The sequence below is a fragment of the Cyclopterus lumpus genome, chromosome 7 (assembly GCF_009769545.1).
Source record: "Cyclopterus lumpus isolate fCycLum1 chromosome 7, fCycLum1.pri, whole genome shotgun sequence".
Taxonomy (NCBI): domain Eukaryota; kingdom Metazoa; phylum Chordata; class Actinopteri; order Perciformes; family Cyclopteridae; genus Cyclopterus; species Cyclopterus lumpus.
Genome location: NC_046972.1, coordinates 20,004,621 through 20,031,399, shown reverse-complemented (window position 1 = coordinate 20,031,399; position 26,779 = coordinate 20,004,621). Strand labels below are relative to the sequence as shown.

Sequence of the window (26,779 nt, the reverse complement as noted above, 5' to 3'; positions counted from 1 at the left end):
TCAAAAAAAAAAAAAAGGGGTGGTGAACCCGTCGAAAAAAAAAAAAGGGGGTGGTGAACCCGTCGAAAAAAAAAAAGGGGTGGTGAACCCGTCGAAAAAAAAAAGGGGTGGTGAACCCGTCGAGAAAAAAAAGGGGTGGTGAACCCGTCGAGAAAAAAAAGGGGTGGTGAACCCGTCTAAAAAAAAAAAAAAGGGGTGGTGAACCCGTCTAAAAAAAAAAAAAAAAGGGGTGGTGAACCCGTCTAAAATAGAGCGGGTGGCGACAAGTCTGGAAACAAAAGTGTAATTGGGGAAAATGCCATAATCAAGTAAAAACAGACGTTATGAAAAAGGGCACTTGGAAAAAAAAATGTAAAAAAATAAACGCTGTACAGATGTATAGTAACAAAATAAATAAAACACTTTGTGTGAAAACCACAATAATGAAATAACATGTATTAATGATTATGGTTTTTGAAGGTCACATTAAATTATTTCAGAATTCAGTGGTTGAGCTACTTTATGAATTTGACTCTATTGACTCTTCTGATGATTTATTTCATAATGCCTTATTTATTCATCCAGTACTGAACGCTTTGGGGTTGCATCATAACAGGCTAATAGTGTTCTCTTGTACCGACCGACGACCCTTCTGAAGGACTTTGGCACTCTTCAGCTAATACACGAAGCACCAAACACCAGAATAAACAACAACAACAACATTTTAGCATCACTGTCTTAACGCCACCAACGTCACCACGGCAACAGAAAAGGACTGTAAGGCACTTAAAATCAATTTTAAAAAAAAAGAAAAGAGAATTACCTTCGGCTACTTCATAAGGAGATCACATTGTCGAGACGTGACGTCGACCATTGCATAGTTTAACAAAATGGAGGTTGTGCTGTAACAGGGCTCTCAATATATGGCAGGTAGTTATGAACAAAGGAATACTGATGCAATGTGCTACAACTGTTGAAAAAACAAAACCGCTGAAATGTACAACAACCGTACGCCATAAAGAATCTACAATCTCATACAATATGCTGTATGCGTTTGGAAAAAGGCAAATACAATAGTTTATGCTTAGATAATAAAAAAATAAAATAAAAAGGGTGAACAAAAAAAACACGTTTCAAATCATTGAGTCATTTCCAGTGTTTTGACAATGTCACGCAATGTCATACAAAATCCCCAAAAAGCAGTCTCCTTTTACTCCTTGGCAATATAAATGTTCACATAATGGAGGAAAAAAACAAACAAAAAAAACATCCTGTTTGTGAAATGTCACCACAGTGGTTTAAAAAATAAAATAAAAAATGTTTAAAAGAATAATTTAGGAAATGGACAATTATATAAATACTCAGCACTTGCATCCTAGTCTGAGTGTGCTGAAATATTAGCAGTTTACCAGTTCTGATCACTAGAGACAGAAATACAATAAAAACACAACTGATTCATCTTCACCTTTTATGTAACAATCAGATCTATCAAGCATAATCAGTGTGTGTGTGTGTGTGTATGTGTGTGTGTGTGTCATGGCCATGACAGACTTTTTCTTTTTGATTATCAACTACAATTCTGCTATTTTTGAGACTGCATATTTTTTTTTTTTTTTAAGTATCTATTTTTATGGTTTTGGCAGCGAAGATTGATTATTGATCAAATATCTGGCACACACTACTGAGCAGTCAGCACCGGATGGTTATGGGATGCATCCGTGTGGTGAAACTTGACTTATTACATATTACAATTAGCCATTATCAATGCTGGTTTTTGTTCATTTGAATTATCTTAAAGGAGACATATTAGCTTCCTATTTTAATGTGCTTTCATTTATTATCTCAGTCATTTAAAAAAAAAAAAGAGGCTCTTTTAAATGACTTGTTATAAATACATTTTAGGGGAATGTGTACATAACATGGATACATAAATAAGATGAAATCTACAAATGATTAATATTCAGCGAGGAAGAAATTTCCACTGGAAGACTGACAAAGACTAACAGGCAAAAAAATGTGCATAGCAATACAACATTGATGTGTACACATCTTAATAAGGCATCGGCACATTCAAGTTCAATCTAAGACACAAGGAGTGTAAAGCACTATAGTAATGAATAGATTTTCTTTCTTCTATTATTGCTAGCGATTTAAAAAGCCGTGTTCATCTAAAAAAAAAAAAATAAAAAAAAATATCTACATTTCTGACAGTGATTTATAACTTCCCTAGATTCTTTGGAATCAATAGAAATAAACATAATCTAGCCTCTACTCAAAGTTGAACTCATTGTTTTCTTTTAAATATAAAAAAAAATACGTCTATTCTCGCAACTCATTGTCATCAAAGTATTGATTAAAGCAAACGCACTTTATAATCGGTCCTTGAAATCAAGGTTGAGGGACAAAAAAAAAAAAAAAAAAAAAAAAAATATGAATGGAAAAGATTCAATACATGTAAACATGGGTGGGGGAGAAGAAGGAAAAAAAACAACAACAACAACAAAACAAATGACACAAAAGGGAGAGAAAAAAGCCTCGGCGGCAGCCAGGAGTGTGTGAGCTGCTGACGGGGGACACTTGCAGCCGGGTGGAGATGAAGGCGAGGTGTCTTCCAGTAGGGGCTGCTAACAGCACTCATCATTCTCATCCATGCTCACGCTGCTCTTGCGACTGCTGTCCTTTGAGGTGTCCGGGGAGAGGGACGAGAGCAAAGGGTCCCCCCCTGAAAGGGTGTCTTCCATGAAGATGTCGTTGAGTTTGGAGCCCGGCTTGCCGTGGACGCCGTAGTGACCCTCTGGGTAGTTGGAGTGGCCGTCGTTGAGCTCCGGGGCTCCGGGCGGCTCCGGAGTGCAGGCCGAGTGGTGTTGGTGGTGGGGGTGGAACGTGTACAGGTCCTGGCGACAGTCCTCCAGAGCGGTCTCCTGCTTGATGGAGAGGCTCGCATGCTCCGCGGAGCAGAGTGCCGAAGACGTGATGACGAGGCCGTGAGCCCGAGCCTGCATCTCCAACTCCTGCAGGGCGCACAGAGACGGACGGAGTTTCACTCTCGGACGTAATATCTCAGTCTTCTGCTCTTGTGCCGGGTTTCACTTGCTCCGCGGGTTGGTCGAGCATAAAAAGAGCACAATATCATCCGAACCGGTGATTTATTATTATTAAAGTTTTAAATCTTCACCAGGCAGTGACTGACTGAGCCGTTTGCCTTCGCTTCGCTCCCCCCCCCCCCCCCCCCCCCCCCCCCACACTTGAAGAATGGGTTTGGTTGTCCCCTGAGGGTGCTTCTCTAAATAATCACTGTGACATTCAATCAATCAATCAATCAATCAATCAATCAATCAATCAACCAATCAATCAATCAATCAATGTCCGCTGAGCTGAATCACACAGATCCTGCCGCCTCTGGTCTTGTGACTAATTAGTTGGAAGATGGTGGATCTAAACTGCCGTCTCCCGACTCAGTACGTGGCCTTTGCCGGGGGAATTATCGTCCCTGAAGATTGACTTATTTATATAAAGTGTTGTAATTAATACTGACAAGCCAGTCCCTTTTACACTTTGTACACGTGAAACATACCGTTTTCTATTAATTTCATCATCAGATGCTGATTAAAAACAGCTATGAAAAAAGGATGGTCGCGATGCTCTACCTGTATCCTCAACATCAGATGCCGATTGGCGTGCTCCAGCTTCTTCTGACGGTTGTCCAGCTCCTTGGCCCTCTGCTGCTCCCGCTGTAGTTTCTTGATGTAGTCCACCGATGCCTTCAGGATCGTGCCTTTGTTCCAGCGCATGTCCCTGAAAGTCACAAGAGGAGCCGCTATTTGTACGTCCTACGTGACGTCGGACGATCGGCGACACTTCACACACACTCGACTTCACACACACTCACAAAAAAACCAAACCTACGATAGGTTTTTTGTATCGGAATCTAACGGGGCCGCTGGCTTTGTTCGCTCTATTGTAAAAACAAGAGACGGGCGAGGATGATGAGGGGAGGCAGAGCTGCTCCGGAGGTCACGGAGGTGACCTGCAGTTAAAAGTCTGAGGTCTCTGCAAGAACTAAATGCTCCATCGTTAATGTATACAGGGGGAGGTCACTGAGATCACAAGCAGTCATAAGGATGACCCCCGAAGCTCCCAGAGGAACTTTTACGAGGTAAAAATCCATCGTCACTAAACACAACTGGAATAAAATCAGCATTGAAGACCCAACGCTTCTGCGGCGAGGTGTTTCGGGTTTTAATTGTTCAGAAGCTTTAAAGGCGGACGGATGATTGTTGAAGATTTCTAACGCTAACAAGCACAGGTACTGTAAGTGTTGTTATTCATCAACGTGCCATCTACATTAAGAACTATGGATCTGTTTGTAAAAGGCAGTCACTGAGCGTGCGTGTGCGTGTGTGTGTGTGTAGGTTTATATGTGGGTGGAGCACTCAGCTTGGGTTTAGCAAAACAACCATGGGTGGATAGACATTACAAAAGGGGCTGCTGGGATCTTCCCAGAGCCACAGGCGAGGTCAAAGGGCAGAGGAAGAGAAGAGTGAGCTGTGAGTTCTTCAAACATCTTCAAACATCAATAAATACAACAAAAAAGGAATTATTAATGTACCCATAATGTGACGGATCAAATGATGACTCGGTAGGATTAGAGTACCCTTTATTAGTCCCACGGCGGGGAGATTTGGAATGTGTGTGTAATTACCATTTTGTGTGTATTAGACTTTATTCCTTTGACCATTTTGGGATTGATTTAACGAATATAAATTATCGACCGATCTGTTTGGTAAAACGGGCAAATTGATCAAAGGAAAGGTTCTTTTTTTTATTTTATTATATTAGAATTACCTTAAGAAAGGATCTCTGTGGTTTTCTTGAATTACTCATCTGTAATTATGTATTTCTTCCGCAGTTTCATTTTTCCTGCCTTTTCCTTGTTCCTTTTTAAGTATATATATATATATAAATGTTGAATGAAAAGAGAAAGTGAATAATACAACTAACTTACGGGTCATTCGATTTGGGAATTAAAGTTCCCAGCTCCTTGATTCGATCATTGATGTTAAACCGTCGTCTTCTCTCAACTACGGAAACAAAAACAAGAAAATAATCCGCGATTAGCCGACGAACCCCCATCTGAAAATGTAACAAACGAGTAACAAAGAAGATGACGTGATGGCAACTTTTACCACGCTCAAGTATTCATATTTACACATTTACGTATAAGTATATTTATTTATATGTTTATATATATATATATATATAAATTAAGAGCAATTCAAATGCAATTAAAACTCACTTAAATTATGGTTATCCTTCTTCTGCCTTTCCTTTGCCATCGCTCTTACTTCTGCTTTCGGAAAAGAAAACAGATGTTTTGATTGTTGAATATAATCAACAGAGCAAATCTAAAAAAGTGTGCTTGAATCTAATTAACCGTATACGTACCCACGGGGAACCCTTCAGGCCTTTGATAGTTGTCAAATTTGCCGCAGGATCCAGATTTATCCAGCATGATGGCCGGGGACTGCGAAACTGTGACAAATAAGGTTTTCAAGATGAAATTGGGCAATGCGCAGGAACACAAGACTATTTATAAATCACCACATTCAGAGCTGCACTCAGCTTTGTATGCATCGTTTTAATGCCGTAGAGAAGCTGAATGGACATCACGGTTTATTTTCACAGCTCCCAGATCTGTAAACATTTGATTAGTTTGTCGTTTGTCGCTTACCGGAGTATTCCCTTTTGATGTTGGGCAGGTTGGCAGGGCAGGAGTTGCTGTTGGGCAGAACTTGCTGGGACAGATTACCGTACATGTCCATGAGGTTGGCGTTCACGGGGATCTGAGGGGACACGGCAGAGGCGTGAAGATGCTATAGATGTCACCGTTAATAGTTAAATCCGCGTACTTGATTCCATGCTAAGAGTAAGATGAGAAGATTGATACCACTCTCATGTAAGGTTTTGTTTTTCTTCAACGTAATAGTATCTATTTGGATGTTTTCCAAACCAAATGAGACGCCCTCACGTGGCGAACCTTTCAAAAAAAGTGAACTGCACACACACACACACACACAGACACACACACACACACACACACACGCGCACACGCTTACCGTGTTAGCCATCTGAAGTCCTGGGTCCATCAAGCTCAGGATATCCTCGTTGTAACTGGACTCCAGACTAATGATGTCGTCAATGACATCATCCATCTGAAAAACGAGACGACATAGAGAAAAGGTCGGTCAAATGAGTGACGGATCACGTGAAGGCACGTTGTCGCGCCGTTGTCGCGAGAGAAAAGGCGACGGGTCACGAGCGGGTCACCTCTTTCTCGCAGTTAGAAGAGTTCAGGGTCAGTAAGGCCATAGGGCTGTTGGGGGCGCTGTTGCCCGGCCCTGGCGGCATACCCCCGTGGTCAGAGGACTGGTTGCGGCAGGGCAGGCTCAGCACCTGAGAGCCGAGCTTTCCCAGGTAGCGCTTCACCTGCTGCTGCTGGGAGCGCTGGATGTGGTACTTGGTCGGGTTCTCCAGATGAGTCTGGACCTGTTGGTGGGAGGAGAGGAGGGGGGAAGGGCAAGAGAGCAAATAAATGATATTGGATGTGTCGATGGTTACAGGTGCAACACGGGAAATAAATCACAAATGTTCATTTCAAATGATTCTCCTTTAAACTACGACTATATTATTCTTGTGTTCTTTTATTAGAATAAAAAGACAAAAATATATTTTTAGATGAATATACACAGATTAAGGCTAAATATACCTCAAAGCCCGTCCTCGCATTGCACTGAACTACCTACAATATTAAAATAAACGTGGGACAGCGTTCAAAACAGACGATGAATTATGCATTTTGTTCTTTTGAACATTTTGTCCAGTGTTTGTCATCTAAAAGAGTCTCAGTAGAAAAGTTTATTTCTACATGTTTTCTTTAGCGACGACGTTCTGCGTTTCCGCGTTTATAATCTCTGCACCCCCCCCCCCGGGTTATGGATACATTTGATTTAATTAATCCTCGCGCGGCGTTAATGATTCAGAAAAAGCTACAGCAGGCTCGTAAACGGACCTCAGAGACGGTTGCGGTGTTTGTGAGGCTGTGACACATTTTAAATTGAGCAGTGCTGCTGCATTCCGGCTCACATTTAAAGTCTATATTTAATCCGTGTGTTGCCTGAATTTACTTGACTAATTATGTAGTTGACGACGTAACGACACAACAGATACGTGACACACGTGCTAGTTATGACAAACTGCGATGGCTTTAAGATGAAACAAATCCAATTTAGTCGTGTTATTTTCCATCAAAAAAAGATAACTTTGATTTTAAACATACCTCATAAGGTTGGTATCCAAGCAGCTCGAGCATCGCTTACAGTAAAGTGACTTGTTCAATTAAAAAACAAAAGCTACGCTTCTGTGTTAAACTTCTCTCTAAACTGAGGAGTGATGTCGCTGCGTCTCTCTTGCTTGCTACCAAAAGACTACGCCTACTAAGCACAGACACATCCAGCTCATCTTTTAAAAGACAAGAAAAGTAATTAGTTATGCACATCAGGGAAGTACAATGAGCTTCTTCAAATTTGTGTTGTTTTATGTAAAATCTGAATTTATCACTTGATGTCAGGATGTGCTACTAACAGTCGCTGCCTTTGTTTGGCAAGGCCAACTCTTTTACTGAAACTTGCCTCGGGCTGTTGCTTTGCCACATCCACTTTTTTTTTTTTCTTTCTTTTTTTTTTAACCCTGTGGATGCCTGTGGTGAATTCCCAGTTCAAAACGGCCCAAAGAATACAGCCTCTTAAATCCCTGTTCGGCCAAAGTTTTGCCTCTCAACTCATTACATTACATAACATGCACACAAGCCTTCGCACGTTCACTTTTATAAAAGTGTGTGTCCGCGTTGTGTAACATCGGAGGATATATATGGCTTCAACAGAGCTGAAGAAGTCACAGGCTGCAGACTAACTCAAAGCTGGTGTTTCCACTGCTTCTGTGAAAACTCCCCGTCGTCTGCACACTGCACTCGACAGCTGAGATGATGTGGTTATTAAAACACGTGGAGCCAAAGAAAAAGATTAGTTTTTTTTTTAAATGCATCGACACACTCATCATCTGTGGAGACCGACTGCTGCCGATATAACACCGCGATGATTAAGATAACAGCATCTTATCGTGGTTATATAACAGCATCTGCGTCTATGTCTCCGTGAGCGAGTGGCCTAGTTTATCACTTGTCGCACCTCTTTACCTGATTCTCCTTTCTATGCCTAGAGACAGTACCATTGTTCTGCAGGAGGGGGGGGGGGGTTCTCACGTGAGAGGTACATCAAAATGCATCATGCAGCTAAGGCGTCATTATAAGGTTGTAAAGCGGACATATTAACGGCACATCAGTTACTCCCCGAGAAGAACAAAGTCACGCTTTGGGCTAAAGTGTAAAACAATGAGATTCATTAATGCCGGTCGCCACAATCCTCAAGTCTTTGTTCTCATTGTGGTGTTTAACTCGACTGAAGTATCGTGACTGATGATCATTTCTAGAGGAGCATTTCCATTTTTCACATCATCGATAGGTCATCAACAATAAATCAACTCCCCTGCAAATTCACATTCATCGTTGCAACGCTGTCCCAAAATGTGTATACTTTACACAATATGGACCAGAGTGACGTCGATGCTAAAAATAGACCGAACACATGAAATGAGTATTTAGAAACTTAATCCAGATGGATTACACTTGAGTCAGACAGGAGAAATCCAGTTGTTTAAACAACGGCTAAGCAAACCATGACCACACAATACAATACCATCTGTATCGACTCAATACTGAATACAGGTTGGGTTCAATATGGGACAGAAGTTTTACTTTTTTTTTTTTTTTACAATTTACATGTGTTTAAGGTATGTTGATGTTTTCCAATAATCTGTCAATTGTTTTTTCGATTACCTATTTAAGTGTTTGATCCATAAAATGTCAGTAAATAGTAAAGGTTTACATCAAATTTGACCCCATATATCCATCTATCTATATGTATATATATATATGTATATATATATATATATATATATATATCTTTAATCTTTGAGAATTAGTCATTGAATATTAACTAATTGCTAAAAGCCAATTGAAAGTTCAATCTCACTGCATTGAATAAGATATTTGAAAGGATTGATATTGAATTGTTAGATGATTAAACTGAAATTGTTTGAATGTTATTTTATTTATTTATTCAGCTATTTTTTGTCCTTCAGTCAAGGTGGCATCTCTTAATTTGCAGTCAATCAGCTACTGTCATACTATTGAATATTAAAGTTTAGTTTGTGGGGAAAACCTAGGTAGAAAAAATAGTTAATCCTTTCCATCAGTTGGTTCCTGTTTGGGAACAATCTTTATTTCATAGCAGCTGCTTTTGAGAAAGAAATGGCCAGAGCAACTTTTGTTTATCAGCCTGAAAACATGCAGAAAAGTACAAATAACAGTCTTGTGTAGTATGCAGAAATATTAAAGTATGGTCTGGTGTAAGCCTTTTCTGTAGTTTCCTGGCTGTTTTATTTGTGTTTTTGACATTTGCTACTTAGAGGCTCAGCTCATGATAATCTGGTGAGGTAATAATGAGAATTTAATTGATGAATTAATACTAATTAACGCTGGTCTGCTTGTATATTTCTATTCTTTTTCCGTTAACTTTTCATGGCATGATAAGAGCTGGTATCATGCAGATAATGTTGTCCAAATATTCCTTTCGGCAGCAGCATTTAAAGTGATGCATTCAGTCGTTAATAACGTTGCGCCGTCACTGCTCACATTGTGGATAAATTATGGATTGTTCAGCACTGACTAAGTTGCTTTAAAAAAAAAAGAAAAAAAAAGAATCTGCTGTTGCGTAATTACATAGCCAAACTCCTAGACTCCTTTGTATCCTTCCTTGACCTTATGACCCTCACCAAGGCCAATGGAAAGTGGGCTGTTCAATAGGCTAATGTTATGTAGTAATACTTGTATAAATAATGTTAATTTAATTAATGCGTGGTGTTATATGTGCCCAGTCCAACATTTGGTTCCCAACAAGTTGGGTATTTTCATTTTTCAGACTTATCATTCTAAATCTTGATGATTAAGGAGTCTAAAAAAGATAAATGTGTTTTTTGTCCTAGTCTCCTCTCCTGATAATCATCTCACCCGCTTATATTTATCTTATGTCCCCCTCAGCTTCTCACATGTCAGGATTTGCTGCTTTTCTTTGTTTCATGACTGAATATCTGAATATCAAAATAGTATACCTCAATTTTTCTCTATTTTCTTACTCTATATATAGACCAAATGAATAATCAATTAATTGAGAAAATAATGAGCCAAACAGTCAATGATGAAATATATAAATAATCATTAGTCGCAGCCCTAAAATATGTATCTCATTGTTGCAGTGAGTAAGAAGACCTCTTACATTTACTTAACCAGACGATTCCTGAGGGGGTTTTCCAAAATTATCACACATAATTAGATGATCTAACTGCCCTGAGTTCAACTGAAGCCCCCTGGGGGCCACGGACCTCAGGGTGAAACGTCAATAGGAGACATGTTGTAGCTTTTGTTCGGGCAAACTGGTCAGAGGGTGAAAAAGTATCTGTTTTTAAAGACCTCGAGGAGAAGAAAAAGGATCATCTTTGTGCCTATCACATATACACAGAGCGGACTACCACAGGCTCTTTGTCCCTCAATGTAACAACGCATAATGAGTCCAAACACTGTGATATGAGCTTTGCTTTAAGTTCCATCTTAGACACACTGCGATAAATCTCTAATACCGATCAGCTTGGTTAAGAGCCAACGAGCAGAGCAACGGGTTATAGAGAGATCGTAGCCAGGGACTCGTTTTTTAACCAGCCCGGCTTCACCTAATGTACTCATTCCAAAATACGCAGTTTGGAAATGTGATGTCAAACTATCCGACTCACAGCATCTGCAACCACAGTAAACAAGACAGCTTGTTGTTTATCAGCTTGTTTTTAGCCCCGGGCAACATAACCCCTCAAACAGTCCCAAACACTCTGCAAGAAACACGCACAAAGCGGCCCGCTGTACTGAGAGGGGAACGCTGACAAGCTGACAAACACTGATTTGTGTTGTTTTTTTTGTTTTTTACTTGCATGCTTTGGGCATTCCATGATGGTCCTACCAGGATACATTAACAAGAATGCCCCCGATTGCCATGCGGCCCGAGAAGAATAGGCCACTTTGTCTCACAGTTAAGCCGCTAACGTGCTCTGTGGAACTCGCAGACGGTAACTGGGATGCTAATGCGAGCGGCTACATTACATTACATGACATGACATGTCGTTTCATTTAGCTGACGCTTTTATCCAAAGCGACTTACAATCATGTTACATTCATACACTGTAGAACAGCTACAGGGAACAATTCAGGGTTAAGTGTCTTGCTCAAGGACACATCGACTAGGGCGGGGATTGAACCACCAACCCCCTGCTAACCAGACCTGCTAACCACTGACCACTGACCCACAGTCGCCCCTACAGCGGAGCGGCCTGTGGTCTTTTGCGCCTGTTGTCATGTTATGATGCAAAAAACAAAAATATGTGGCAAATGATCAGAGGGACAACAACCTGGTGTCTTTTAAATTATAATTGGTGTGTTAAAAATGGACATAAAAAGTCTTGTCTTTACTGTGTGGTTTGCTGTTTTATATGCATACAATATACAGCTGTAATAATTAGGAAGCTAACAATTCATTGCTGTGACTCATTTCATTCATTAATATTGGCAAACGTAGACAACGATGCACGTAAGGTTATACGGCATGTTTAATCTCATGAAATGATTACACTGCACAACACGCACTTAATACTTGTTTTTTTACCAAACAAAAAGGTTTTGTGTCATTTTTTTCTTCAGATTAAGATTACAAAATGTGCATTTTCACCAAATGTCCTGACGCCTTTACTCTGAAAGCCAGCCGAAATGAGATATCTGTGCAGCATCTTCGTGTGTAGTATCTGATGCACCAGCTACACCAAAAGAAACGTACACTTTGTACAGGGTTGAAGAATACTTTGTTCTTTTCACGGCACCGTAAATCCTTTTTTTTTTAAACCCCTTTAGGAAGTTATCCTACATACATTTCAAAGCAGTGTTTTTTTCCTCTTATATATGCCATGGAGCGAAAGCAGTGGGGGCTAATTACGAGCATTCTTCACTGAATTAGCAGTCGGTGTGTGGTAAGGCTGTGCTCGCCTTTGTCTTGATCCCTAAACTGATCCTTTGCTTATTCCCCAGAAGGTCAGAGGTCACTTGGTTAATTAAGGGTCCAATCAGTCTTTAGATAAACTCATTTGAGCTTAATGTTTGCACTTTTTGAGGTCCAGCAGCTCTGCCTGGTACCCCTGAGCTTTTTGTGGACCCTGCTAATCTACCCACAGACAGGTGAGTAGGTTAACCCAGCTCAACAGCGCCAAGCTGGAACGGCCTTTTCATTTGAGGACTTCAGTCAATGAAGAATGTCTGTAAGCTCTCGCCAAAGCAGGGAAATTACTCTAACTTCATGTATTGTACACGGGGCGAGGGTTCGGGGCGGGGGTGCCCTAAACCTCTCAAAGAGCTGCAGATTATGGGGAGTAAGTAATGTTTATGCTGCTTGTTTTCAATGGATATACTGTATTTGTCCGTCGCTGCTGGCCCATGCCACACACATCCAGGGTGATGAAAATGGGGCTGAGCAAGTAACCATGAAATCTCTGTTGTGGATGGATTTAGATCAACAAAGATTACGCAACAGCCTCCAGTATATTTCTACGTTCTCTTACAGCTAATGTGAGGTAATACAATTAAAACTTTGAGCAATCCTTTAATTAAAGCTCCTTTCCCCCGCCCCATGCAGGGTTCTAAACAAGCTGGAAATTCAAATGCACAAACACAATGATATATTTGTGCAAAGATTCCTTAAAGTGTTGCATATTCTTTTAAAATGTAATCACCTGCAGCCGCAATTGCACAGACTTTTTTTCTTTTCTTTTATCAACGTAGTGAAACAAAAATCTAAAAACGCATGTAAAGGTTGAAGCGTGGACACTAGAGTACACAGGTGTGTGTGTGTGAGTGTGTGTGTGTGTGTGTGGCGTCCTCATGACAAACTCCACAAACATTTCCATCAACTTTGCAATGATGTAAAAACAAAGTTCTCCAAAAGAGTAAAGACACAAAACTGACTCAGCAAAAAACCCACAATGAAATCCTTAAAATTGTTGTATTGTGCAAATCTTTCAAAATCACAATCACCTTATTAAAGCATGTGCTAAAAAAAAAAAAAAAGCTGTGAACACAAAATAGATTTAACACCAAAATATTCACCACTACACAACACAGCAAAACACGTTTCTATTGATACTTCAAAAAGAAATAGCTAACTTACCAAAGAGCCTTGTTAAAATGATCCCTCGAAAACAAAACGCTCTCCACTCGTACAGAAAATCTTAACAGTCTCTTGTCCCTCGGACTGCCGGGGAATCAAAGCTATGAAAAGATGTGAATCTAGCTGAGCAAATAGGATTAAAGATGGCTAAATCCGAATGGCTGGAAGCACAGCGTGCATTAAAGAGGAATTCTCTCAGGAAAGATAATCCCCATATACGCATTTTAACACACTTCACTCACTCCTGTGTTTTTTTTTGTTTTTTTTACACAGTCATAGTAAAACCACGATTGCCTGACTGACACACACGCACACACACACACGCACACACACACACAATACAATCTATAAATACAGCACTGCGTGGACCATTAAGACTGCGACCGTGACACATGCATGTTCTAATTCCAGAGGTGGAAACTTTATACACATATTCTGTAAAAACTTTGACAGCCTGCTAATTATACATGCTGCTTTATATCCTTCTTCTCCTCCTTCTTCTACTACTATCACAAACTGTAACCGCGGTGGTTTACCTTGAGCACCTCCATTGGCACCTGGGATGCAGGCGGTGGGACACTGACATTGATGGCAGGGGTCTGGGCCGCTGTGGTTTGTGGGTACTGGGAAGCCTGTTGTCTCTGATGCTCCCGGCGCTCCTGCTCCTGAAGCTGCTCCCGCATCAGCTGCTGCCGCAACAGGATGCGTGACGTCATGGCCGAGGAGCTCAGCGGGGGCTTGGAGGAGCCGCGCGGGTCCGACGGGTTGCTGCATGGAGGAGAGAGAGAAATAAATATGACAGATGAGTGAGCAGAGAGACGGTCGAGAGACGCGAAGATGGCGAGGGAGACAGCGGGAGGGGATTGGGAAGGTGAGGGGAAGAGAGAGGGTAGAGAGAGGTCAGACAGGGGAAGGAGAGGTCAAGCAAAAGAGACGAGAGAGGAGAAAGATCAGAGAGCAGGAAAGGTAGAAGAAGAAGATGAAGGGAAAGCAGATGGAATAAAAGGTTAATGTGAAGACGACTGAAGGGGCAGAGATCAAAAGGAAAGTTAGAACTGTAGAGCTGCAACAATTAGTCGATTCATTGGTTTTAAAAGAAAATGATTCAGATAATCTGTTAAACATTTGCTCCTTAAATGTTGAATGTGAATGAATTTGAATAGCTTTTCTTTGTCAGTGATGCAAATTAAAGGATTGTCGGGCGGACAAAACGTAGCTTGTGGCTCTTGGAAATTATGATTTTTACTATCTTTTGACATTACGTGGATAATCAAGAAAATAAAAGTCAAAATAATTGTTAGTTGCAGCCCTGGAGCCGTATTCCCCCAAATATCCCAGAATACTCTGAGAGCTCCTAACTTAAGACTCGTACATTTGTGCAAGGAGTCCTAGTTTTAGACTAATAAAAGGAGATTAGCACAGAAGTGTGATTGGTTGATTACAATTTAAATAAAACGCAGGTTTAGTGCTAGTGGGCATCAATTGACCTAATCATGGTTAATAATTTAGTCTCTTTTTTCCGATATAGTGTAATTCTGATGCACATATCTGATAAATGATCAAAAAAGTTGAAAGCCAAAGATCTACTTTAAACGTAAACACATGCAGATTTTTTTCTTTTCCTTACTGATATTTACCGTGCTGGTCCTTTTAGTTCTCAATCTGTTATCTGCTATTTACGGGGAAATACTGTTTTTTGTGATTTGTGACCAGTCTACACAGCGTTGGGCTGTATTAAAAAGTATTAACCAGCTGTTGCAATTCTGAGAGAAAGTCATAGTTCCAAGCATTTTCCTTCTGGGAGCAAGTCTTTGGACTCTGACGCTTTTATTTTTTAATTTAATTTTAGAGGAAATAAATTAAACCACTTCAGGGGCCAGAGCATCAAGAGAATTCCAAACAGCTGAACTATCTGATTCTGCTAATTCTGCTTTCCAGCTGCACTCACAAACGTTTTTTTTTTTTACACTAGCAGAATTACACATTCAAACATTAAAACAACAGAAAAGAGGAACAGTTTCCATAAAAAAAAAAGAAAAAAAAAAAAGGTTGCTTCAGTTTTCCCACTCCCTTAAATTTAGACAGCTGCTCCCCAGACAGAGCGGGCCGTCCTAAAATAGAGCGACTCTGCTGAAGCAGAAGTTGTCTGGATGAAGCCTCCGTCGAGTGAGTGATCCTTTGGACCAAACGCAGCAAAACGTCTGGCCAATCCAGCTGTGCAGTAATCGCACTAATTAGCCAGCGGAGTCAAACACAGCTTCGGTCTGCAGCGTATTCGGTGGGTGTTGAGCCCTCAACATACCATAATTCTGTCCCCCCCCCCCCTCCACCAGTGCTGCATATAATCTCATTGTCTGATACCACACCCACTGAACCCTGCGGAAACACTGTATGTATGCGACGGTAAAAGAACGTACAACCACATTTTCTACAGTCGAATAAGATTAGAGTCAGAAATGTCTCATTTATTATATGAAAACGCAGATATGATTATTATATGATGCAGATAAACTGATTATAAATTGATCTAATGACTGAATTACAGCAGAACAAAGGAAAGCACTGCAGCAGTTTGGCTCTCTCAAACTTTTTACTATGTACTTCATGCACCATTCCTTTGTCTGTGTGACTGCGGGCGATTGTATTTCCTTTAATCCTTTGAGTTTCAAACAAAAGTGACTGGATCTAATGTTTAAAACGTTTTTTTTTTTTTTTAATCATTCCTAAATCCTTTGATTTTTTTTTCCTTCTTCTTTCTTTCTTTAATCTGACTCATTGTTTCGAGTGGTTACACTATAGTCTCATTTCCTTTTTGTTTTCCAGTTTAAATAATCTGGCAAATAAAAATCTAATTTTTTTTTAAATGCAGGCGTCATTTCCATAAATATATTGAAATACATGCTGAGCATCTCAATTTAAGTGCTTTTGGGTTTTAATGCCAAATGCAACAAAGTACAGTTTTGTGGTACTTTCATAATTAAACCTTTGCTTTTTAGATTCTGATTATAATAAAATATACAAGCAACAAATAAATGTATTATTATATAATAAATTATATATAAATTAGGTTTGCCAGCAGTATATAAAGTAAAAGTGAAGCTTACACATAAATGCATCAATAATTAGCATCCAAAGATATAATATATATTATTCTTAAATAATTAATATATGTTACTATTGCTACTTGAAATATATTTGAATGATAATATTTGTGTTTAGGTACCATGTGGAGCCTCGTTTAGTTTGCATGGCGAGCATGAGGGCCCCTAATTCAACATCTGATAGTGAAGAAGAGTGCAAGCTAACAAACAGCAATGCAAAGTTTACACGCCTCTTATGCCTCTCGGTCTTACAGTTTCCATATTGGCAGTGAGTCTTCTGATTAAAACTTCACACCCTCACAGGCAATCAGAGCGAAGCCCTTTTCCCTCAGCTCAAACCCAACGACAACAACAACCTGGAGGTGTTGCAGTGCTTCCAGGCACAAGAGAGGAGACACCAGTTTCCATCTCAGACACACACACACACACACACACACACACACACACACACACACACACACGTGGACCCCAGTGTCTCTGCTTTAGTTTAAATATACATTCACTGTATATTACATTACATTTCATTTAGCTGACGCTTTTTAATCCAAAGCCACTTACAATAAGTGCATTCAACCATGAGTCCAAACTCAGAACAACAATTATTAACAATTATTGTTAAATTATATTTAACACAGATAATCTAGTTCATCCAACACATTTTTTTTAAAGTACAAACCCGAGAGACCATCTTTACTAGCTGCACCTTGTCCTGTGTAAAGAAAAACAATAAAATATATATATTTTTTTAAAGTGGAAGTTTTAATAGGACATTTTTTTCCTCCACGTTTTCCATAATTAAAGCCTATAAAGTCAAATAATGTCAGCAGCTGTGTGAGTTTTGAGCTCAACGCTAAAACAAGCACTCTCACAGTGGCAATGCTAACATGCTGGTGTTTAGCAGAATTTTTACCATGTTCCCCATTTTAATTTAGCATTTTAGCATGCTAACATGTGCTAATTAGCAACATACAAAACAAATCTGGAGGGAAAGTGAGGGGATCATGCTGTGCACATGGATATCTGTACCATATTTTTCCTGGTATGCCATGGCACTTACTGAGGTGGACATTTCTATATAATATAAACTTGTCAGCGCTCTCTGGTGGACAAAATATGTAACGCATCACTGTTTTTAAATGACCTGAAATTAATCTTGCTCCTTGTTGTTATCCGCCAATGTATAATCAATATCAATATAGCTGTCATGAGCATATATCAGACAATAAAATCCTCCATGTTGCCGAAATGGTCCGGCTGTTCTTGGCAAAATTTCAAAAATACATAAGTACAATACCCCATTTAAGGTCTGAAGAGGTTACACTTGAACAATTACAGGAAGCTAATTCCAAATATGTTTCCAAATAGAGTAGAAAAGGTTTATAGTAGAGATCCACAGAGCGTTGTAGCACCTCATGATTTTCTATAATACATTCCTGATTATCAGATTGACTTGTGTACGTGTGTGTGAGTGTGTGCATGAGTGACCAGAAGCCTCTCTACAAAGCTCTCTCTCTCTCTCTCTCTCTCTCTCTCTACTCATTTCATCTGCTTGATGGCTCTTAGCCAAAGAGACCACTCAAAACCCATAAAAGCTCTATTGTCCTTTTTTTAACCTCCTCACCTCCTCTCATGTTTGTGTGTATCTCAAAGACAAAACAAAAAAAACTATGTTAAACACAATGGCTGCACAGTGCTGAAGAGCCCCACCCACCCAACTCATGATTCCTCAATCTGTTCACTATGCTACTCCATCATACTCCATCAGACGTCAAATAGTCAGTGCTGAGTCTTTGATGCAGGTTTTAATGCCGGGCAGCAAACAGGGAAATGAAGAGAGAAGAGAGATGGTCGAAGAAAAGTAGGCGAGAGCAAATGTTCAGTGCAGCAACAGAAGTCAAAACACTGAGCTGTTGAAAGGAACATAATGTGCTACACTCGTGCTGGTGTTACTTAGTTCTGGAGCTAATAGCTCTGCCTAATGGACAATAATGGTATAACAACAACCTTATCTAAAACCTAATGGCCCTCCATTGGGAACTGATTCATTGTACTGTTACAAACAAACATCTTCAAACTCTTTCTGTGATTACCTATTAAAAAATGGTGAGTGGTATTCGTCAAAAGTGACACAACAATAATTCAAATTGCTTACTTACAATAATTCCATTCCAGTGCATGCTAATTATGATGTTCATTATTAACCAGAGCCAGCAACCATTGCACACAAAACACACGGCGCAAATCTGATAACGCTACAATTGTATATTCCCACACACGGCTCTGTGAACACTGTCCTTCGTGTCACATGTGGCACACACACACACACACACACCAATAGACATCAAAATCATGCCTTTAAAACATGCCAGCATGCATAAGGCATCATACTCACAAACAGTCAAATGAGCAGGGTCTGTACGCTTGCACTCCTAATGCCTCCATATTTGTTTTTGTTTTTTTCCTGAAGGTGCACCACCCGCCCTTGGAGAGCAATGAAAGTCATGCCGGTGGTGCAGCGCTGAAAGTGTGTCAGAGGGGGGAGGCTCCGGGGCCCGGCCTGGAATCTCCAATCGCCACACAGAGTCCTGGGCTGAGGACCAGCCCCGTCCCGGGGGGCGACGGCAGAGAAGGGGAGCGGGCATGCGCCCACCGGTGACACACTGCCCATCAACAGGCTGCTTTTAAACCACACGGACACTATTTCGTTCGGAGACATCTGTCGTCACTGTCCAGCAGGTCAACTTCTTTTTTTTTTCACGAGCTCGAGACGGCACCGTTTTCATTCTGTGACGACGCATTTCTCGGATAACAAAATAGTTTTTTAAAAATGTAATCCCCCTCAGAGATGTGTGGTTTGCTCGGACGCTTGAGCCTCGCTGTGCAGGACGATGTTTGTGCAGAGTTTGATGCCAGAATGACGTTTTTCACGCTTGTCTTCTGGAGGAAGGTTCTCTCTGCTTGCCTCGAAGTGAGATGTGTGCCATCTCAAATAGTTTGTGAGCTCATCGTGGTCCAATGTGTCGCATTTTGGGCGCTTTACCCTACAAGTGTCACATGTACGCTTGCTCCATGTGTCTTTTCAAAATGAGTTAGGTTTAGGAAAAGAGTGTGGTTGGCGTTAACTTCACTGAATAACAATTCACCTTTTAAATAACTACTAATCTATTTACTGCTTAGACATTTTTAAAGCATTTTTAAAGCAACAAATGCAAACATTTGCTGGTTCCAGCATCTTAAATGTGCAGGATTTGAGCAGGTAAGTAGCTCACTGACTATACACAAGCACACATGAATACCTTGTAATAACAAACGCTGATAATATCAAACAAAGTATAAATATAACAGGTATTGGGGTGTGGGGTGTGTGTGTGTGTGTGTGTGTGTGTGTGTGTGGGGGGGACTGTAGCCGGAAAACAACAACGCAAAAGAAACCATCCTGCAAAAAGCTGCTTGTGATGATCCCGTCTCCTTTTGAGTGTCTACCAGGCGGCAGGAGCCTCGTTCACAGAGGAGATCACAGCCTCTCAGCTGGAGCAGGGCTCAGTGATTAGGACGCTATGTGACAGTACGGTGATCTGCTCGCACTCCCCTGCTGATCACAACACCCCGGGGTGCTGCAGCTGGCATCCCCCCCCAAGGAGATAGTTAGCAGGCAAATCGGTGATAATGGGAAGCACAAGAATGAAAGTGGTACGCCTAAGGCCATCAGTTATTCCGTCTTTGCTCCCAGTGGGAGGTGAGAGAGCAGAAAACACCTGTACGACTACAACGAGGTAAAGAGTTGAACCGAGTAACCTACTTTTGGGTTCAAGCTTTGTATTTGCTTAAGTAAATGAAATTACTTAAATACACTGTATAATAACTTAATAAAACCAACACATTTGTGGTCCAATGTATAAAACATGCAGACCAAATCAATATTAAGCCGCGTATCGATAGAGCCGAGGGAATTCGTCGATTAGCCAACTCGTTAAGTGACAGGAAACTGAGTTATAACTGATATATATATATATATATATATATATATATATATATATATATATATATATACAGTATATATACAGTATATGTATGTATATAATCTGAAGTGTAAAGGATATAGATACACAGATATACAATTGAGAGATTCACAAACAAGCCTATTGGTTAACAACACATCTAAATGTAAATATGTTCCTTTCTGTTTGATGTCATCACACTACACTGTGTGTGAGGCAAGCATGGTAGTAGAATATGATTATTTTTATTACTGATTAATTTGTCAATTATCTTTTGATTATTAGTATAAAATGTAAAAAATGAAATGAAAAAATTCCCATCACAATTTCACAAGGTGACATCTTTAAATATCTTCTTTTTTTTTTTTTTACAAAAGGTCAAAACATGTATCTAAATATTGATATGTTCAACCCGGCATACATGATTAATTCCTCTAGAGGAAGTAGCTAAACCTGCCTCTTTTTGCCACATAATCCTTAATTGTCTATAAACCTATGAACAACAAGAACCACCATAACGATCACCATTTCATATCATAATGGCAAATAAATGTAAAAAATAACACATTATAATAGGTACATATTCAAAATATTGTATTCCCTATTTTCTTGCTAATGAACAGCGCTGCCAGAGAGATTCATAGCTTCGGACAAAACAGGGTTCGCTGGGAAAACATCCAAAAACTTCAATCCAGGAAGCCAGAACCGGTTGGGATAGCTTGAATTTGACGGGTCTTATTTCTGTATTTTTCGTAAAGTGCCCTTCATAATTCCCTCTTGGGCAGGACGACCTGTGCTCGCTCCTGCTGCCCTCTCCTCCCTCTATGCTTCAACAATGAGAAAGCGGAGCACCCAAGGACAGTCAGGAGGGTGTCGTACAGTTTCCTACGGCCGGCCGAGTGAGCCTGTGAGGTTTTTTTTCAGGTTCATGGAAACCAGGATGTTCTCCTAACAAAACAAAGCGGCTTTTTCCATCGTCTCTTGAGGCTGATTCGCCGTTGAATGCGGCAACAAGCACATTTTTTTCTCTCTATAAAGGAAACCATTCATATCTCGACATGACTCTGACCTAATTTTTCACGCACAATAACCGTGAAAAAACAACTGTGTAACTGAGCGTGGTATTTCTTGACGAAAGTGCATCTGAAAGAGTTTTGACCGTTACACGGGTAGATAATAAGAGTATATAATTTAGAAAATGTATACAAAATTGATGTCACCCTTCAAAATGCAAGAATCAGAAAAGAACTGTATTTTTTTGGAAGGGAGAAGCTATAATCTATTTTTAGTTTTTTAGGACATTTTGATTGGACTATGCAGGCTCTATTTTTTATTGTATTGTATGTAACCTTGTGGACATCCAAGAGGACATTCATTTCCTTTCAGTGGCACTTATTTTTCAAATGCTGAACAGCAGAGGATATGGAAGGCAACCAGCTGTCAATGTACTCAGAACCTCATATTAACATTTGAGATATTCAGATATTGAGAATGATAGCTAGCTACAGCCCTACAATTTTGAGCATCCGGCAGGATGTGACCTAGGAAGTGATATGGTTTCAGTGTTGTTGCAGTCCCTACTGGTCACCAACAGAGGCTGACAAAGAACACATGTCGCTGTTATTTATAATCATTAAGCAAAGTGGTAAAATAGATATAATAACAAAATAAAATCTAAAGTTTGTAAAGATTTTATAGCGTAGAAATGCAAAGCGCGCGCGTGCTTCCGAAAGGACGCAGCAACGTGACCAAGGCAGCACCTGTCTGTGTCGTAAAAAGTCTTCGCTTCTTGGATTCGTGGTCGAAACCCTTCACCCTCCGGCCTCTCTTGACGGGATTCCTCTGCACGAGATTCCTCGCAGCATTCCCAGCAGCAGCTTTCACAACCTGCGACCTGACTCAGCTTTCTGTCACTGGCAGATTTAAATGTAATGCATGTCCATTGCCAATTTCACAAGTGTGTAGCCACGTCTGCAATAACCATGTATTTTATTTTTCAATATGAATGAGGGGTCTTCTACCATGCCGGCCCATATTGAAAAACTCTGTATCCTGACGGATTTGCATCCATAGCAACCCGTCAGGTATTGAAAGTGGTCATTGAAAAACAAATCGGTCTTGTTTGTCTTTTCTTCGAGCAAATATTTCCTGACTTAAATCTGAATTTATTTGAGGCAAAGCTCTTGCACAGGTCTTTGTGTTTACGGCATTAAACATTATATTACACTTTAAAGTTACCGTCGAAAGACGAGTATCTTTTTGATGCAAAAACATCAAGCTTCTGCCACACTTTGTCTTGTGAAGTGGAAAGCATACTTAAGACTCTCAGCCTCAGTTGGGAGTTTGCATGCCAAGTAAGCCTGCAAGTAATGATCCCCCAACTTTCAGTTTCATATATAACACATCCACTGCTAAATTTACACATCTTATTTACACTGCATAGACTATTTTCACCATCTGTCTCACGTCTAAGTTCGGCACTGAACGTCTGGCACGTCTTCTGCAGCAGTCACTGTCAAAGCAATAAAGAGACGGCGAGGAAGCACATAATTGAAAGCTAAAATGACATTTTGTCACACTTCATATTTTAAATATAGAAACAGCAAGGGGGAGAGGGAGGGGGGTGTGCATGACGAGATACGGCACACCTCAATAATCAAACTAATTATATCAATTTTGCACAACAACGTCTCAAAACAACACAGCCATCGTGACTGTCATTATGCTGGATCATCCTCATGTGATGGGAAGAGGAAGTGGGATACGTTCAATCGAAAAAAAACAACTGTTCAGACAACTTCACATATTCTGTCGGAAAGGGCATGAAATGAAATCATCCGCGCATACTTTGCAGTCTACGGAAACTGGCTGGCAGTGCTGCACTGCCGGGCAACAACTCGGCTCAGATTCACCCCTTGAATGTGTAACCGTGTAATGAAATTTCACTAATGAAGAAATTAAGTTTAAAATGCATAACTGGGTTAAAGGTTAGGACTGTGCACGATTTTTTTTCTCTCTCTCTCTCTCTCTCTCTCTCCCTGAAACTGGTGTTCTGGCTGAAATTGGAAGAAGGGAAGAAAAAAAAGAAGATAGAAACTCAAAATCAGCAACAAAATGTCGAGAAGGGGAAGAAATATAACGAGTGGACCAAACGTCTGCAATAAGTGCTCTATGTCTGCACACAGTGGCGTACTGTCCTCTGTAAGTCTGGACCTGACAATGAAGCCATGTATTACTACCGCTGAACAACGGACACAAAATACAGACACCGTTCTGTGAACAGATGTATTGTCATCAGCGTCATCAGATTCACAGAGGAAAAGTGTCGAGTTTCACAACTTCCCAGTCTGATCACAGCTGAAAAAGCGTTGCATAATCTATTAAAATCACCCCAAAAACAGGTGGTCGTGTTCCTTTGTCACGATTAAAAATAAATCTGGTTATATTTCGTTAAGTCACAATTAAAATCTAAATATGTTGTAACTGGTGTCAAAAGGCCTCTATTAAATGATTATTACGTTATTACAGGTCTCGGCTATACTAAAAAGACCACCGAATTGGTTCTCTTTTCCTTAAAGGAATTAAGTTCAATTCGCTTCTGTGCCAGAAGTTAGACGAGAAGATCGATCGACTCACATCTGTACATTTAATATGAATCTGCAGCTGGTTAGCTTAGCTTAGCATAAATACTGGAGACAGGGGGAAATAGCTAGCCTGGCTCTGTCCAAAGGCATGATGCTCTCTAATGGGCACCTTAAACTTTGTTTAGTTTTAACTAAAAATTGAAGTGTAAAAAGTAAGTGGTGGTTTTATTGGTGATTTAGATTCCAGGCTGGCAGTTTCCCCCTATTTCTAGTCTTTGTGCTAAGCTAAGCTAATTGCCTCCTGGCTCCATCTTCATACACAACATTCAGAGATGACAGTGGTGTCGATCTTCATCTCCGACTCTTTGCAAGAATAAAGCGCATTCCCCTGCAAGATCCCGGGACAGATTATTAGTAATTTGGCTGCACTAATAGCGTCTGAAAATGACATCAAACGGCCGGAGCAGACAGCACACTTACTGTGCTTCCAGATAAAAGGGGCGAAAGGTCAAATCAGACCATGTAGACCTCGACTCAGCTCAACGCTGATTGTTAGTGGAGGCCTCAACAACCGCTGAAAATGGACATGGACACCGAGGGGAACTATGAATGTGTGTGTGCTTTTTGTCAGGAATTTCTCCCAACGATTTTACATGCAGAATGAATTTGCCAACGCTTGAAGTAAGTACACAGAAAGGACGACAAAAAGCAGATTTCGTCTGTTGACACTACTGGAGCACCAACCAGCTTTCAACTCAACTTTTTTTTTTCTGAGATAACCTTCTCTACAAGTGCATTTCACTTTAGATGGATTTTACTTGGGCTTAAGGAGTATTCAACCATAACTCACTGAACTAAAACACTAAATCAATATTAGACTAATTAAAACTAATCTATCCTGCAGGTTGCATGTCATCCATACACCTTGTGCCACGCAGAGGTATTTATTTATACATGTTTAAGATAATCCACCCAACACCAACCCACTCATCCGCAGCATCTCCCCGGAGTGACCCTGTCTGCTCCTCCACGAGCTAATATTTGAAGTTGATGTTGACAAGACAACACCCAAGTGTTGCATAACTTCATGCCAGCGGGATATAACCATAAGGAATGAGAGGCAAGTCGAATCCCGGTTCAGAGCCCCATAGAGCACGGCCCCCCGGTACCGGGCTCTGATACCGTCAGCGGTGGGGATAAAAAAAAAAAAATTTAAAGTCCCGGAGGTTTAACAACGCCGCTTCCCGAAGTCCGGTCAGCCTAATTATCACTTCGACACCAACGCCGCTCCGGCGTGGGAAATAACTGTCCGCCGCGACACAAACTGACCTGTTTTTCAAGGGTTGACTCTTCAATTCGTAATACGTTTTGGGCTCCTCTTGAAACTCCTCCGCGACCTCGAAGTCGGGAACTATTCCCGATTCCGCCTGCATGTTTGGAGATGTCAACTTTTACGGGAGACGTTAAGCCCTTAATAAAGATGTTTAAAAAAAAAAAAAGCACACGGACGGTGTTTGTGCCGCCGTACTTCGCTCAGTGTCAAGCCCCCGCTGTCAAAACGCGAGCCGCCTCTTGTCCAGGACCCGGAGCTGTGTAGTCCTCCACGTGCAGCGAGCACGGCGCTGCTGGCGGGCTGCGGGCGGCGAGCGAACTACGCCTCCCGGCATGCACCTCGGCCGTCAATGTCAGCGTGGATTTCATTGGTTGCAACTCGCGAAGGGAGGGGGATTTCACACAGCCTTTATCTGCCCGCACAGTGAGTGTCATGAAGTTTAATTTCCGCGCAGTGATAATTATTAATGTGTGTGAACAGCTGGCTTTTCTTAACCCTTTGTTTCAGTAATAAAAACACATAAGGTTAATATAATGATGACTTGCAGTGGTGTAGTGCTTTATTGCCTTCACAGACAATAACCACATTACACCACACTCTACTACTCTACTCCATATGCATCTTTAAAATATTAATATCAGGTGGAGAACTTCTGAATTGAGGTGAACCATTCTCCATTCCTGCGCAATTTCACATACAATTGAGAGAAAGCACACTAGACAAATTCAATAAATGGTCAATTATTTTTAATTATTACTATGTGTTGACTGACTGACTATGTATAGAAACTGCTGCCACATGTGATGTCATTTTCAATCTTACATTTTTTTCTTCCCATTTGGCTATAGTGATATAGTTTTACTGAGCCATCTGGGCTTTTGCTTCAACGCTGCAAATACTCTTTGATAAAAGAAAAGAGTCAACGTTTGCACTAAAACAACACAACATCAGAAACTCATTATTACATTATTACACTGTTGCGTGCTGTATACTGTACAGACCAAATCCTGAATTCATCGTATCCTCCCAGCAGTTCAATCATGCATCAGAATTCTTAACAAACCTGGATGCTGTGTCGACCCTCATGTCTCTGTATCCGTCCGTTTCCTGTGCAGACAGCTTAACCTGACTTCACTGCTCCTCTTCTCCTCACTCTTTTCCCTGCTCACCAAGTTCGGTCTCCTCACTGGACTCCCATCCACCACTTGGAGGCAGTATATAGCCGGAGAAACCAGTGTCGTGGGCCCTCTGGGGGGCACTTTGTATTACAAAATGTAAATTTAAGTTCAATATTTGCATTAGCCTCATCCTGCTCAACTAGTTTAAGTCTGCATTTTACTAAGGCAAATATCATGCA

The 26,779-nt window shown here is 40.6% G+C and overlaps 1 protein-coding gene across 1 annotated transcript; it reads right to left on the bottom strand.

Moving 5' to 3' along the window:
• Nucleotides 1–492: 492 nt before the first annotated feature.
• LOC117734070 (microphthalmia-associated transcription factor-like) lies at nt 493–25,680 on the bottom strand. Its single transcript, XM_034538140.1, has 10 exons — nt 25,419–25,680; nt 13,943–14,174; nt 6,307–6,525; nt 6,096–6,191; nt 5,711–5,822; nt 5,425–5,511; nt 5,276–5,326; nt 4,985–5,060; nt 3,627–3,774; nt 493–2,990 (listed from the first exon to the last, which is right to left on the bottom strand). The coding sequence occupies exons 1-10, from the start codon at nt 25,520–25,522 to the stop codon at nt 2,604–2,606; spliced, it is 1,512 nt and encodes a 503-aa protein (XP_034394031.1). The 5' UTR covers nt 25,523–25,680; the 3' UTR covers nt 493–2,603.
• Nucleotides 25,681–26,779: the final 1,099 nt, after the last annotated feature.

What these genes read in the sequence shown, in the direction of transcription:
- LOC117734070 (XM_034538140.1), bottom strand. Translation starts at nt 25,522, where the DNA reads ATGCAGGCGGAATCGGGAATAGTTCCCGACTTCGAGGTCGCGGAGGAG. An exon ending in AGTCAACCCTTGAAAAACAG is followed by an intron (nt 14,175 to 25,418) that starts GTCAGTTTGTGT and finishes TCCTCCATGCAG; the next exon opens with CAACCCGTCGGACCCGCGCG. An exon ending in CTTCTAACTGCGAGAAAGAG is followed by an intron (nt 6,192 to 6,306) that starts GTGACCCGCTCG and finishes CTCGTTTTTCAG; the next exon opens with ATGGATGATGTCATTGACGA.